This window comes from Rattus norvegicus, chromosome 20 (assembly GCF_036323735.1).
Source record: "Rattus norvegicus strain BN/NHsdMcwi chromosome 20, GRCr8, whole genome shotgun sequence".
Taxonomy (NCBI): Eukaryota; Metazoa; Chordata; class Mammalia; order Rodentia; family Muridae; genus Rattus; species Rattus norvegicus.
In genome coordinates, this window is record NC_086038.1 from 25457020 (window position 1) to 25473863 (window position 16844).

Below are 16844 nucleotides of genomic sequence, written 5' to 3' on the forward strand. Positions count from 1 at the left end.
CCTCCAATCACCTACCCATCTGCCCACTCCCTCCTACCTCCCCACCCTGGCATTCCCCTTACACTGGGGCATCAAGCCTTCACAGGACCAAGGACCTCTCCTCCCATTGATGCCCAACAACGCCCATCCTCTGCTACGTATGCGGCTGAAGCCATGCATGGGTCGCTCCACGTGTACTCTTTGGTTGATGGTTTAGCTCTTGGGAGCTCTGGGGGGGTCTGGTTGGTTGAGATAAATGGTATCTTTTTTAAAATGGCGGGGCGTGTGTAGCATATGTAGAAATATAGTTGACTTTCACAACCTTGCTGAATGCACAAGACATTCTCATTTGGGAGACTTTCCTCATTCAATAACCGCTGACTTGATGGACGTTTGACCTACAGATTTTGTTCTCATGTTCTTCCTTTCTTGCCTCTGCCTTGTATGTTCCTTTCTTACGGTTGATCACAAGTGGTGACCCTTTGTGACCTGGTCTTATTTCTGGCCTGAGCAAGATCGATTTCTACTCTTCAACATTATGTGGGATTTTGTTACAAGTCCTCTTCTTTAGGAAGTATAATATTTTAAAACTCCAGTCAGGTGTCATAGCACATGCCTAAGAGTTTCAGGCCAGCATGAGAGATGGTGTGTGTGTGTGTGTGTGTGTGTGTGTGTGTGTGTGTGTGTGTGTAGGGACATTCATCCAGGAATGCTCATGTAGGGGACAAAGTTGCTCCTTCAGCTGCCTCCACATTATTCTTTGAAACAAGATCTCTCAACAGAAGACCCGGAACTCATTGTTTTGCCCAGAGAGTCTCTGGGAATCTGTCTACCAACTGCCAGTTTCCTGCAGTGCTGGGGTTGCAGGTGGTTCCACTGACCGTGAATTTTATTCTTCTCTCAAGCACACACACACACACACACACACACACACACACACACACACACACTTGTGTGGTATGTCTCAGTGTGCACATGGACGTCAGAGGATACACTGCAGGAGTGTGTTCTCTCCTCCCACCATTGCTGGAGATCAAGACTCTGTCTCTCCTGCTTGCATGGAAAGCAATTTTTTTAACTTTAAAATTTAAAACTTTTTTTCTTTTGTGGAGATTATTGACTTCTCCCAGCATCACCCTGTTAATATAGTAAAGAATAGTGGCTTTATAATATTAAGAGAAACTCAGTTTTTGGGGGATAAACATAACTTGGTCATAACCTATTATCTTTTTGATGTTTCTGGACTCAGTTTATTGGCATTTGATTTTTGCAGTTTTTGTTCAAGTACAAAATCAACTTCAGTTTTCCCTCTCTTACTTCTGTCACAAAAGAATTGCCCCAAACCACAAGGGTAATGCTTTAAAAAAAAAAAAAAGATTTATTTCATGTATGTGAGTACACTGTCACTGTCTTCAGACACACCAGAAGAGGGCATCGGATCCCATTACAGATGGTTGTGAGCCACCACATGGTTGCTGGGAATTGAACTCAGGACCTCTGGAAGAGCTGCCAGTGCTCTTAACCACTGAGCCATCTCACCATCTAAGTTTTGCCATATGGCTGGTTACCTTTGCCCAAGTTCAATGTATCTATCCTCCTTCATGTTCTGGGGCCAATCTGGCTCTCTCCCAGAATCCTTTCTCCCTACCGGAGAAACTCCCTATGGGCCATAGGGGTTTTTTAATTGTCAAGTGATGCATTCATACAACACACAAGTTGTCCTCTCTACAGGGCATGCTGGGAAGATGCGTCCCAAATGGTAAGAGAAAAATAGGGACAAACAGAGAAGAGGAGTTGCCCTAAGAAGGAATAGGTCAAATAGGGCAGGGCACTCTGGAATCTAATGCAGGGGGATTTAGAGTTAGAAGCCAGCCTGGGGTACACAGACCCTGTCTTTGAAATTTGATAAGTAAAACTCTTTTGAAAAAGATGGAATATATTGTGGGCAAATTAGAGGCAAATAACATAAAAAGAAAAGTATCATGAGTTAAATATTAATTATTTATTTATATAATAAACTTATAATATTAATACTATACAATAATAGTAGTGTGACCTAGGAGACTTGAAAGGGTAATAGGCACAGCAGATACATTAGAGATATCTTAGGGTTTTACTGCTGTGAACAGACACCATGACTAAGTCAAGTCTTATAAGGACAACATTTCATTGGGGCTGGCTTGCGGGTTCAGAGGTTCAGTCCACTATCATCAAGGTGAGAGCATGGCAGCATCTAGACAGGCATGGTGCAGTAGGAGCTGAGAGTTCTACATCTTCATCTGAAGGCCACTAGAAGACTGGCTTCTAGGCAGCTAGGGTGAGGGTCTTAGAGTCCACATCCATAGTGACACACCTACTCCAACAAGGCCTCAACTCCTAATAGTGCTACTCCCTGGGCCAAGCATATTCAAACCACCACAAGAGGTGTGGCTGGGGTGGGGGGAACATCATACCAAAACGGAAGACTGAGGACATATGTCTGCATTCCCTCCCATCCCCACCCCCCAAAACCCTAATTTACAAACCATGGAGAACATCTGGGATCTGAGACAGGATCTCTTGTCTCAGGATCACCTCAAACTTACTCTGTAGCTAAGGATTAGTCTGTTTCTGCCACCTCCAACTCCAGACTTTTGGGTTACAACTGTGGACCTCCACGTTTGGTTTCTTTGGTGCTGGGGATCCAACCCAGAACCTCACGCATGCTAGACAAGACCTTTACCAATCAAGCTACATCACCAGCCTCAAATCTGAGGCTTCCAGACATTCCCTAAAAGGTAGAGATCCGACATGAACGGCAGATACCAGTTGTGTGAATCTCGATGCAGCTATAAACTAGAGACGTCCTCTTTAAAATAAATAGTCCAACCTCCTGAATATCCAGTAGTGTATACAGAATATACAATAAAGGCCTTGGAAGGGTCCTGTAAAATCTAAAGACTTGCTAACATCTTATAACAATATGAACCCCGATCGACAAGGAAAACCTAAATCCAAGCCACACCTCAGAGAAAATGGGATAGTTACTAGGAACTGTTCAGTGTAGGCTGCAGACTCAAGAGGGGAAAAACCCAATAGCTAGGAGAGGACCCAGGCAGTCATCGTGATTAACCTAGGAACTACATTTAAAGCAGCTGTATGGGTTAGGGTTTCCCACTTTCTTTGCTTGGGCTGAGCACCAAGCACAACCCTGAATACAGGAGCCAACGCAGCCAAGTGAGTTCTGGAGGAACCCGGGCAGTGACCCTGGGCAGTGGCCCAGATAGCTAACAATAGCCAGGAGGGTTAAAGCGATTCTGGTACACAGTGTTCGCCTAGCTGAAATCACAGCTATCTTTCCTCAGCAATCACCAGAAACTATTGTGTCCTGTAATCAGAGCCGAGAGCCCTGAACAGGCGAGGGTTTCAAACAGCTCAGGAAAATCAACACCAATCCAGCTCCCTGGGGAGCAGACAAAAGAGTTCATTCTAGAAAATGTAACTTAGCAGGGTCCAGGAATGGCTCGTTTGGTAAAACGCTTGTTGTGCAGGCCCGAGGGCCTGAGTTTGGCTCCTCTGCATGCATATACTACAATAACCGAGACACTGGAGCATGCTGTGGTGCCTTGAGTAGGGTGGAGCTCCGGTGCGGCTGGCCAGTCAGACCACCCAAATCAAGCCTGTGCCAGTGGGAAACCCTGTCCCATAAACAAATAAACAGGTAGGGAGGTAGAGAGTAACTGAGGAAGATACCCAGTGTTGGCCTCTGGCGTTCACCTCTGCAAGCACATAAGGGCACATACATTCTCAGCAACCTGGCAGACAGATGAAGAACTAGACTATACTTTTAAACAGGTAACACAGGTTTCAACATGTCAAACTGATGAGAGCAAAACCTGAAAATCTGTCTGTCTGCTCCTCCAATAACAATTAAAAGCCCTTGCTACATATAAGGAAATATTTCAGGGACACAGGAGTCCTTTAAGGAAAATGAAGTTCCCTAAAATCTACATTCTGAGGAGAATGGGTAATGAAGGATTAACCTTAATAAATAAGTGGATTGTGTTGTGTTTCAGACATACAGGCAATGGCTTGAAGAAGCAATAAAGTTTTGGGCAATCAGTTTTCACAACCAGTTAGGGAAAGAGAGGTTAACACATAAACCTGCTAATCAGCTCATCACCTGTAGGTTCTAGAAAGGAAAGGGAACATGGCCACCAGCATAACAGAAGGGGACTTTGGAAGGACTGGGGCAAGGCCAAGGGAGGACTCTGAGCGCTTAACGAGCACTGTTACTGGTGAGTCAGAACAACATATTCACATTATACTTAGAAGTTGTTAATGTGCTGAGATGACAAGTCACAATATTATCCAAGGCCCATTTTAGATGCATTGGTAACTAGCAGTAGAATGTAATGATAGAATCTGGGAAACGTATTTCTTGAGTGTCTTCCTTCCATGGCCAAATCAACAGGTTTGGCTGGTGACTCTGGCATGTAAAAAAGGTAGGTTTGGATCTGCCCTGTTTCCCCAACCTGGTGACTCAGTTCTTCTGAGCTGTGACTCACGCTGGGCATCTCCTGCCCTTCTGTGAGTGTCATGGGGATTGGCCTTCTGGAAACCTGGAGTAGGCGAGGCCATCTCTCTGAGAGCACATTCCCTAACATGGGTAGCGCTGTGCTCAGATATCTCTCTCTCTCTCTCTCTCTCTCTCTCTCTCTCTCTCTCTCTCTCTCTCTCTCTCTCTCTCCCACCCTCAGACGGCTTCAGGGTGCTGGATAGAGTTAGTAGCCTTTCAGAAGGCAGCCTGGGCATGCTGGCTTCTGATTGGACCTCAGTGTGAAAGCCAGAGATAAAAGGGCTGAGGAACAGCCCTGGCTGAAGCCACTCTGGTGGGCTGAGTAAGCGTTTACAATACTTCTGACTAAGGGCTCAAGCATGTGAACCTACACACACACACACACACACACACACACACACACACCCCACCCCACCTCATCCCACCCCACCCCGTTCCACCCCACCCCACCCACTCGATTAGCTCCTTCTGGGTATCCAATTTACCAAGATGATTGCACTTTCGTCTGGTAAACCTAAGGAACTGAGACAATTCTATAATGTTTACATAAGGAAGGCATTTATTTGTTTAAAAACAACTACTTATATTTGTTTTAGAAGAAAATAAATAAACCACCCTGATGTATTGCTTAAAAATTCAAATGCAGGCACTAGAGAGATAGCTAAGTGGTTTAGAGTGCTGTATACTGTTCTGCAGGACCTGGGCTAAATTCCAACGCCCACCTAGTGGCTCACAACCCTCTGTAACACTAGTTCCAGAGGATGCATCCCCCTCCGTGAGCACCAGGCACACACACAGGACACAGACGTCCCTGCAACCAAAACACCAACAGACACAATCTAAATTAAAAAACTGCTACTGGTCAGGGAGTGGTGACACAGACCTCGTTCCCAGCACCCCAGCGGCAGAGACATGTGGTTTCCTGAGAGTCTGAGGACAGCCCGGTTCTTATAAAGTAAGTTCCATGTTAACCAGGACACTATCTCAAAAAAAAAAACCCAACCAGATATTATAGAGCAGACAGACTACTTTCAATTCTCCTTACAATTTCCTGTTTATTTCCCTCTGGGTCTCTAACAGTGCACAGTGCTCAAAAAAAAATTTTTTTTTTGTTCTTAGTTCCCCTTTACAGTCTTAAAGATCACTGAGGCCCAAAAGAAGGCTTTTCGTTGTCTCCTCCCCCTCCTTTCTCTTCTTCCTCTGCCTCCCCTCCCTTCCTGTGCAGAAACAAGCAGTCCACCACGGAGCTTACTGTCTCTGGCCCAGAAATTTTGTTTACATGAGTTATAATTACATATCACATTAGAAATGAAAAGTACAGAATGTTCCAAATATTCATTTATTTTAAAATGTTGTTGTTGTTGTTGTTGATGTTGATGATGATGATGATGATGATGATGATGATGATGATAAACAGGTCAACTCTAAATAATTTGACGGAGAATATTTTTCCAAATCAAAAAACCTTAGCAAGTAGAGTGGCATTGCTTTATAATATGTATGATATGTATGTGTGTTATATGTTGTATGTATATGTGTGAATTCACTTCTGTGCTCGGTGTATTGTAATGTTCTGTTGGGACTGAAGTCACCTAGTACTGAGGTGTCAGTACTGATAGGGGATTGGATTAGAAACAGAAGTGTTTCTCAGTCTTTCGGCTAACCTTCCTAAAGGTTAGCCGCAGGGGGAAACCTGAACTCTACCAAAGAACTTTTGTCCCCCATGTGCTAAAACCCAGTGGGTCATTTTGAACGCCACATGGACAATATCTTCCATTTGTTGTCTGGGAAATGAAGAATGCAGATCTTCCAAAACATGGCATTGAAAATCATTTGTCAAATCATTGACTTCATTAAAAAAAAAATAACCAAAACTCTAAGATAGTAGAAAAACCTAAACTCACTGTGGGAGACACATAAGTTTTCTGGTTTCTCCTGGGAAAGACATTTTTTTAAATCTATCAGCAACAAATACCATCTGCTGTGCTTACTTGAGATGACAAATTTGCTCCCTTTGATTGGTAACCCAGGTCTGAGTGTCCATATCCAGTCTATCAGATTTCAAATTAAATTTCAAGTTAAAAGATCACGTCGCACATTAAACAGTTTAACCTTCAGTTCAAGCACAGCATCCCACTCCACCACCCAGAATATTAAAAATGTAGACTCAAGGTAAAGATTCAATAAAAAACTGCTGGGTGTGGTGGCACATCCCTTTCATTCCAGCACCTGGGAAGAAGAAGGTAACCTGGGCTACATAGTGAGTTCTAGGCCAGCCCAGGTTGCATAGTGAGACCCTGCCTCCAAAGAGGGTGGGGGGGCAGTTGATAAAAACTAATGATTTTTGCTGCTTTGTTGAGATCCGTTCTTTGTGGGTGTGGTGGGCCCACGACCAGTCGGCTCTGTGACATGCTTCCGTTAATGTGGCTGAAGCACTCCCAGCTCCCTTACTATGGCTTTTGCCGCATCAGGGCAAATTCGAATACAAAGGGCAAATAACCTCGCTTTTGTTCTCACAGAAAGTGAGAGACGTTAGTTCAGCGATATGCTTCTGAAGCCGTTACTGAATGCACGCTGGTGTAAGCTGTTTTCTGTTGATTTCCATCTGTTGGCCATAGCAGCATCCCTGCATTAAACCAGCACCCCCTGCTTTCCTTTTGTGCTGCTTCAATCTATTGTTATATCAAAAATATTGAGTGGTTAGTTGCTTGTTACTGGGAAAGTGTATGTCACTCTACAGCCTTCTGGGGTACGTCCCATTCTTCTTTCTTTACGTAGCACCTCACTGTTATCAGAGGACTGACTTCAAAATCCCCTGTCTACACCAAGGTCTATAATGCTTGAGTCCCCTACATGAAGATATGCATTTTATTTGTTATTTATTGTCCTGTATATTCTCTTTCAGGTCATGATGACTGGGGCTAAGCCCAAGGCCTCTTGTATGGGAGGCAGTTACCTGGTCACTTAGCTGTGACCCCAGACTGTCCCTTTAAACTGTGTCTTGTTAACGTGGGAGGATTGCATCTTTAGGGTTGGAGAGGAAAGAGAGGCTAACAGACGTGAGAGTAGGGTGGGAGAGACCTATGGTGGAAATGAGGGGTGGGGCGGTAGAGGAGGAACATGTCAGAACAAATGCATTGTCCCATGTGTGCAGAGAGGGACTCTGGTTGCTAATTTAAAAGTTCATTTTAAAGGCCCTGCACAGTGGCACGTGACTTTAATCCTAGCCCTTGGGAATCAGAGTCAGGCAGATCTCTGTGACTCTAAAGCCAGCGTTGTGTTGTCTACACTGTGAATTCCAGGCAAGCTAGGAATACACAATGAAACCCTGTGTCAAATAAACAAACAAATAAACAAACAAATTTTTATATATTTAATGTATCAAATATATTTTAATATTTAAATATATAATAGGTAGAATACATGTGTATAAATTATTATATATAATATATCAAGAGAGCTCAGCTACAGTAAGGTGATGATTAGAATTTATCCCTAGGAGCCAAGCAGTGATGGCCCCCACCTTTAATCCCAACCCTTGGAAGGCAGAGGCAGTTGAATCTTTTGAGTTCGAGTCCTCTGACCTCCACGCATGCTATAGGGCACACACACAAATTAATAAATATAAAAAAAGTTGAATACAAAAAGGAAAAGATACCTAAAGTAATAAATGCTATTCTAATAGTTGTTATTGGATATTGGAAAAATAATAACCCAAGAAATTTTATGCAACCCACCCCTGCAGATATGATACCCACCCCTGCTCCATGGAATCCTCGGCTGCATAAACATAACTACAGAAGGACAGATCGTTTCTTCTTTCTGACATAATTTATTATTGACTGGGTTCTTGGTGGTGGTTTCTTTTTGCAGGGGGACAGGCTTGGAGGCAGAGTTTCTCTGTGTATCCCTAGCTGAGTTGGAACTCACTCTGTAGACCAGGCCAGCCTTGAACTCAGAAATCTGCCTACCTTTGCCTCCCGAGTGCTGGGATTAAAGGCGTGAGCCATCAACGCTGGCTATTGGTGATGGCTTCTTTGTCCGTATTTGTTTGAACATGAAACAAATTGGAATCGATTCCACCATCAGTTGGTGAAACTTCAAAAGCAGCCTGGTCCGTGAGGTAAAGCCCTTCAGTTTCCCCCAGAGAAACCCCTCCTGAAGCCCTTCTTTCCCTTGCTCCCCTCTGGGACCTCTGCTTGCTCTGCCTGCAGTCAGCCCTCCTGGGACAATGGCTGGCTGCTCAGCTTGGGGAGAGTGACCTGGAGTGGAGGCTCATCTCCCAATCTTGTAACCTTTCCCCAATTTACGTTTTATGTCCTCTCCACTGCTGACAGCATCTCTCGGTCCATGACCCAGTTCTCTGGGATCTGGCTGCTCAGTGTGTCTTTCACTGACAGCCCCAAGGAAATACTGGATTTGCATCTCGCCTCTGTCCACCTTCCCATAGCGCCTGAAGGCTAATGTCTGCTCTCACTGAGTTCTTTTAGTTTCTGTGGCTTTATGCCTTTAAAAAGTTCTTTTATTCTGCAATCTCAGCATTCAGAATGTGGGGTCAGAAGGATGAGGAAATTCATGGTTGTCCTTGTCCACATTACCAAGTTTTAAAACTTGCCTTGGCTTGGAGAGACTCTGTTCCAACACTCTTGTGCAGGAACAGAAAGAAAGAAAGAAAGAGAGAGAGAGAGAGAGAGAGAGAGAGAGAGAGAGAGAGAGAGGGAAGGAAAGAAAGAAAGAAAGAAAGAAAGAAAGAAAGAAAGAAAGAGAGAAAGAGAGAAAGGCAGACATCTTTTTAGACTCATTTTCTGGGTATTTGAAATGGAAAGTAATGATGATAAATACGCTTAATACATGGTGTTTGATCAAAATTCCCGTGTTCCAGGTTAATTCACTCCTCACAGTCTGGGTTAGCTGTGTGCCCCAGCAGCTGTGTGAACCTGTCTTGGCAGTCACAGGTCCAGTGTCTGCTGCTGGGAGATAGGTGGGGAATCTGATGAGGCAAACAAACACCCACAAAACATCAACCATGAACGTTTTCCATCATTTTGTTTGCTCATTCGACAAGTCCATCCACTTTCTTGTTCCGAGCACATATCAGGGCACGACTGTAATGATGAGTTGTTATGGTAACTATGACAGATGAAGTCTTCCTGTGGGCTTCGAAACGTAGGGAAGGAGGTCAGACAGTGACCAAGTAAGTTTATATGATTTCAAATAGTAAGAGATACTGAGAGGATGATGGATGAACGTACCATGCTTTGGATGTAAATGTCCCCATGGGTTTATGTAGTGAATGGTTGGTCGTCTAGTTCCTGTTGCCATGTTGGATTAGGAACTTTAGGAAGTAGGCTCAGTTGGAGGATTGTTGGAAGTGGCTTAGGATGCTTTCCACCATATAGTGAAAGGCCTCTTCCAACTCCTGCTGCCATAATTTATGTTCTGCCCAAGTGCATGGGGTCAAGTAAACAAGAACTAAACCCCTTGAAATTGTAAGCCAAGGTAAATCTTTCCTCCTTTGTGTTGTTAGCCAAGGTGTTTTGGTCACTGCTACTGGAAAGTAACTAATGCCTGGATTAGCATGACAGAATGAATATAAAGAGGTCACCCAGGGAAAAGGATGTGAGAAGCTTCTCCCAGAAAGTGACATTTAAGCTGTGGTCTCATTTAGTGAGACTTAGGTAAAAACTAGTTATTATTCTATCTCGCCTGTATAAAAGACACAAGAACCTGGTATTTTATTTAGAAGCTGTAAGCCTAGATTGGGCAAGTTGTAAGCTATTGTAACTTACATTCCAGCCATAGGTCCCTTGTTACTTGCTGTTTGAGTCCCACCCGGGCCATTCCCAAGGTCCATTTCTCCTGGTCATGTGTTCATGACCCATCTGGGCCTCAAGGCAACCTTATCCCCATCCCTCCCCACTCCTTCCTCCTTCCTCTTCTGGTCTCTACTGAGACAGCTCACTCGATCTTCAAGTCCCGCCTTTCTCTACTGCCCAATCACTATTGCCCACTCTAGCTTTTTTTTTTTTTTTTTTTTTTTTTGGTTCTTTTTTTTCGGAGCTGGGGACCGAACCCAGGGCCTTGCGTTTCCTAGGTAAGCACTCTACCACTGAGCTAAATCCCCAGCCCCCCACTCTAGCATTTTATTAACCGATTAACTTTTAAATTGGGGAGCAAGGTTTACATAACCAAGTCTGGCGCATGTGATAATTCTCTCCTCTGGGGGCAACCAGGTCTTGGAATATAGAATATAACATTTGTATACACAGCACCAGACCAAGCCCCAACAAACATATCTTTGTGAAGATCTGGGGCAGGTGGTTTTAGGGATCACAAAAATTCCACAGTGAAGACAGATGTGGGAATACATACATGTTATAGTACTCAGAAGGTGGAGGCAGGACAAAAATCCAAGGTTGGCCTGTGTAACATGACAGTTTCAAAGCTGGTAAGATCCTATGCCAGGGTCTGGAGGAAGATGACTCAGAGGGTAAAGGCACCTATCACCAGGTCTGATGACCTGAGTTCAATTCCTGGGATCCACACGGTGGAAGGAGAGAACTGACTTCCACAAGCTGTCCTCTGACCTGCACACAAGTGCTGTAGCAGTCATGCTATCCCACGCGTTAGCCTTTTTACAAATGTAATAAGACCCCCTATTAATGAAAATACCGGGGCTGGAGAGATGGCTCAGAGGTTAAGAGCACAGACTGCTCTTCCAGAGGTCCTGAGTTCAAATCCCAGCAACCACATGGTGGCTCACAACCATCTGTAATGGGATCTGCTCTTCTGGTGTGTCTGAAGATAACTACAGTGTACTTACATATAATGAATAAATCTTTAAAAAAAAAAAAAAAGAAAATACCAAATACATAAATATTTGTGGAAGAGCTCAGTGTACTTACAGAATAGAAAGGTCAATGTGGCTGAGACAGGAGAGGGAGGGAGATGAGAGGGAGACTCAGGGCTGAGAAAGCAGATTTGGAGGTGGAGGTATACTTGACACTGAGGGGTAACAGAAGACACCAAAGGAGAAAGTAGACAGAGCCGTGCTGAGCTCTGCAGATGCTTCAGGAGTGCAGAAGGTACTGTCCTTGGAGAGGCAGACTATTCCCTATGAAGATAAAAATCAAAAGTTTACAATCCAGTGAAATTAGCGAGACAAACAGAACTTCAAAACAGCGACTCCAAGAAGATCATATACAACCAGAACTTTCAGGATGTAAGATAAATCTTATTTTTTAAAGGTGGAGTTAGAAAACATACTAATCATTGGTGTATATGTGTGAGTTTGTATGCAGGGTAACAAAACAGCGTCCATGAAGGACAGAAGAGCATCCGGCCCCGCAGAGCTGGGATCCCCAGTGGTTGGGAGCTCCATGCTTGGAACTGGATTCAGGTTTCTCTAACTCGCAGCAGCTCTTAAACTCTGAGCCAGTTCACCAGTATAATTATAATATAGATAAACCAGTAGGAGTCACTTTTCGATTCCTGGAGTAAAATATCATTGTGGTTTGAACTCTTCTTCATTGTGGTGTCAACTCTTCTTGCTGTTAAAATCAAATAATACCAAACCAACGGTTTACTTCACATTCTGACTCAAAGCTTGTCGGTCCTTCTCAGGAACTAGCTGGGCCATCTCTGCTACTGAGCCTTTGATGTTATTCAGTTTTATGTGTTTGTTTTGGTTTGGTGTTTGTTGTAGTTGTTTTGAGGCAGGGTCTCCTGTAGCTCAGGCTGACCTCCACCTTACTAGAGCCTAGGGTGACCTTGAACCTCTGACATTGCCACCTCTATCTCCTGAGTGTTGGGATGACAGGTAAATGCCACCAAGCCTGACGACTCTCTGGTGTCTGTTGTGTCTGACAACGGTATTCCCGTCCTTACAGGTGGTATTGTGAAGGCAAGGAACTTGAAAACTCCCCAGACATCCACATCGTACAGGCAGGAAACCTTCACTCACTCACCATCGCCGAAGCCTTCGAAGAGGACACAGGTCGATATTCATGCTTTGCTTCCAACATTTATGGGACAGATTCAACTTCCGCTGAGATTTACATAGAAGGTAAACCGTGACGTGTTCTAATTATCTGTAATTAAGTAAACATTTGGAGGGGGTGGGTCTGTTCTACCCATCTAGACACTGGAGATAATAGCTATGAACAGACGAAACTCTTCAGATGATGTGCCGATGAACTCACATTATAATGAAAGAAACTCCCAACGAGTGAGATAAACCAAGATAATACGCAGCCCTGCAGAAGAAAGAGGAAGAAGATGAATAGGAATTTTGTGTGAGTCTGCTGTAATTTTAGATTAGGAGACCGATAAAGACCTCACTAACCAGGTGACATTTGAGGGAAAACCTGGTGGCCACAGGAGAGTCAAGGGAAAATCACTTAGGCAGAGAAATCAGCAAGTATTGTAGCTCAGAGGTAAGAGGATGCCAGTCTTGAGGTAGAAATGAGCCAGTGTTGGGCCAACGAGATGCCTCCATGAATAAAAGCCCAGAACCTGAATTGAATACTTGTACCCAGAGAGGAGGCAAGAACCAACTCAGAAACACTGCCCTCTGACCTCTGTGCATGCCTACACAACACACACACATCACACACATGCACGCACACATCACACACACACAGAGACACATACACACACCATACATTCCACACACACCATATACACAGAGGCACACACACATGCCACACACACATGCACACACAACACAACACACACACACAGGCACACACTCAGACACACACACACACACAAACAGGCATACATATATACCACACACTTACACACACACACACACACACACACACACACACACAAACAGGCACACACCATATGCACACAGGCATACATATATACCACACACACACACACACACACACACACACACACACACACGAACTCTAATAATAATAGTAATAATAACAAAAACAATTTAAACAAAATAGGAAGAGTTGCACTAATGTGGCCAGAGCAGAGCAAGCAAGGAGGAAAGTAATAGCAAATGAAGCCTAAAGTTCAAGGAGAAGTTGAGGTGCAGGGAGGCAGGTGAGCAAGGAAGGCAGGTAAGCACATCCTAAATCCTTATCAGTCACTCCAAGGGCTTTGCTTTTGAGTAACATGGGAAATTCTGGAAGGTTCTGAGGAGAGGCGTAGCATAACATGATGGGTTCCCTAGCTGCTGGCTGAGAATACACACTGTTGGGAGTCAGGCGTAGAAGTCTGGTAACCACTTGAGAGGTTGGGAAGGAAGGCAGTTTCAGCAGGAGTAACTTTAGAGGAGAATTCAACTTGTAGTCCTAGGATGTCTATTAAGCTTGTCTGGGTTTGATCTGGGGCACTATTCTCTAGTCCCCTTTCTTGCCTATTCAATACCTTAAGTATTGTATAAATGCCTTGCACTTATATATTATATGATAATGGAATAAACACTCATTTGCCACGAAGATTGCAAGGCTGAAGTGATCTCATTCCTCCTCATTTCCATCTCTTCACAATTTCCACAGAACTGAGCACATATTGAATATTTAACAGTCATTTAGTGAATAAATACACCGGCAGGAATGCATTCAGCATTTTTAGCCCCAAAGTTTTGGACCACAATAAATACCTCCAGGTTTAGCTCTGCTGTATATTTCCGGAGTTTGCTATCTTGAGAAGGCAATCTATGCTCAGGCATCTGTAGGGGAACTGAGATTGCATTGCTGTTTGTGTGTTTTTCCATTCTGGCACCTGGACCTGGAAGACTCCCGCCCCCAAGATGAAGGATGACTTGTTAATATTAGGACAGGACGGAAGGGCCCCCACCTACACCTACAATGTTTGAAATCCAGAGTAATCCCCTCTTTCACCCACTCTGTTAGGATTTGTGAACACAAGGGAGTGCCTGCAAAGACTGCCCTGTCAATGCCAAAACCTCAGCAGGTGTTGTGCACACTGGGATTCAGAACATGGCCCAGTTAATTTGAACTGTAACATTGTAACACTCACTAGGCACATGGTCTTGAAGGGCTCCTTTGGTTTTTTAGGGCGTACTTTCTTCCTTTGCCAGATTGAATGTTCATGTGAGGAACCACCAGGTCCCATCCTAAGTCCAAGTTTCTTTTTTAGGTCTTTGAATGCCTACGAGTTTGTTTAGTAAATGATCGACTTAAAAATCTCGTCTCTTGTTTTCCTTTCTCTAGGAGTCTCTTCCTCTGACTCAGAAGGGGACCCTAACAAAGAAGAGATGAATCGGTAATTCTAATATCCTAAACACTTGTACTGGGACTCCAAGAGAACCTATATTTAATGTTTTAGAACTTGAAGGAGATAGTTCCATGGTAGAGTCTGACATTTCAAGAAAACACACACACACACACACACACACACACACACACACACACACAGAGAGAGAGAGAGAGAGAGAGAGAGAGAGAGAGAGAGAGAGAGAGAGAGAGAAGTACATGCAGACTCAATTTATTTTTGCTTACATCCTGCCCACCAGATTAATTCAAATCTTTCCTGGTTCAAATTCAAATTCATTAAAAAAAAAGTCCCTTATGAAGTATCATCATACTTTTATCTACAGGATTAAAAAGATATACACCTCCCCCAAATTTTTAAGTACATTTTAAAATAGTAATTATAAAGCTGGGTGTGGTGGAGCACACTTGTAATCTCAACATTCAGGAGGCTGAGGCAGGAGGATTGCCATGAGTTTCAGATGATATAAATGTCCTGGCAAGTCATAGCCTTTTTGCTAACAATTGACATTGAATAAAGCTTTATCCATCCAGTTACTGTTTTTTACAACTTCAATTGATCCTCTGCTATGATCCAGGTACTGAAATAGATTCAGTGGACACCTAGAAGAATCACAGGCTTCCTGCCTGTACAAGATTTAAGGTCTAGTAGAGTGACATGTACAGGAAGTAGGGTAAGAAATTCCAAGAATAATAAAGTACAGTGGAACAGGACCATTTGAAAGCTAAACAGGTCTGGGCTCAATAGACTTCTGGTCAAGGGAGGAGAGAGAGATCAAGAAAGGCTTCACAGAGCTAGGGCAAACATTCTGCTCTCCCCACAGAGGAGAAACTCTGGGAGGGAAGAAATCACATTTTATTACTCAAACTCTTTATGCATCTATCCTTGCGATAACTTGTTCATAGCTCTTGAATGCATGTGAACGTTAGTAATGGATTCCTCCTTGACCTTTTACCCCTTGTTACCAAGGTCTTAGTCCCCAGTTCTCTGTCTTGTGTGTGTATGTCATCACCTCTTTAAAGGTCTTCCTCTCTGATCCCACTCTTCTCTCCCTTTTATAGACTTTGAGGTTGTACCAGTTGCTCTCAGATAGATTGTTCTGGTCTTATCATCAATCTGTTAAAAAAAAAACAATTCCCCCCCCCAAATCAAATAGGAAACAAATAAACAAATAATATAATTTTTTTCATGTGGTCACCATACAAAGCCTAGTTCAGGAGAGTGTCAACTTTGATTGACAGCTAAGACAGGAGAGCCTGCCTTAGCCTTTCCTTGTGGCTGGCATCTCATCAAACAACATGGCATTCATTTTTAGCTTTTCCCTCAGACCGTGCCCCTTGTGGAATTTCCCATTAAATTTGCCTTAAATTTACTTGTTACAGCAAACATTTTAGTTTCAGCTGTATATAACAGAGAGCAAACTAACTGTGATTTAAATGACACAGATATTTATTTATTTCTATTTATGTACAAATCAGGATTTGTCTGGTAAATAGGATTCTCAAGTATACTTGGTACCAGCATGGGCCACCATAGGTCTCTGGTGGCCAGATACAGCGTTCTGTTTCACCTCATACTGACATGTGGCCCAGTCTCTTTAGCATGACTGGAAGGAGAGAGGGGTATACCAACCTTCCTCTTGAGTTTCCACCCCAACCCCACCTTGGATTTTTAAGACAAGGTTTCCTTGTGCAGCCTTGGATGTCTTGGAACTCACTCTGTAGACCAGGCTGGCCTGGAACTCAGAGACCTGCCTGCCTCTACCTCCTGAGTGCTGGAATTAAGGTGCACATGCCACTCCCCTCATGGGCCATGTCCAGAAAGTCATTGCTGGCTACAGCAAAGGTTAGGACACAGTCTCTCTACAGTAGCCATGAGGGAAAAAAGAGTTTCCTATTATAGAGCTGAACAAGCGCTGGGAAGATGTGCAGTTTGCTTCTTAGAATACATGCTCCCCGTCTAGGAGAAAAATTCACTGTGTCTGTATGTCCTCCCTGGTTGTATGGAGATCCCATAGGCATCTCTACTGAGTGTGGCAAAAGTGGGA

The 16844-nt window shown here is 43.7% G+C and overlaps 1 protein-coding gene across 1 annotated transcript in view; it reads left to right on the plus strand.

The window, feature by feature from the left end:
• Mypn (myopalladin) overlaps window positions 1–16844 on the plus strand; it is an 85596-nt gene that overhangs the window by 21466 nt on the left and 47286 nt on the right. The window contains exons 3-4 of the mRNA NM_001368817.1: window positions 12427–12602; window positions 14737–14788. Of these exons, the coding sequence (NP_001355746.1) occupies window positions 12427–12602; window positions 14737–14788 (228 nt within the window). The remainder of the gene's footprint in view (window positions 1–12426; window positions 12603–14736; window positions 14789–16844) is intronic.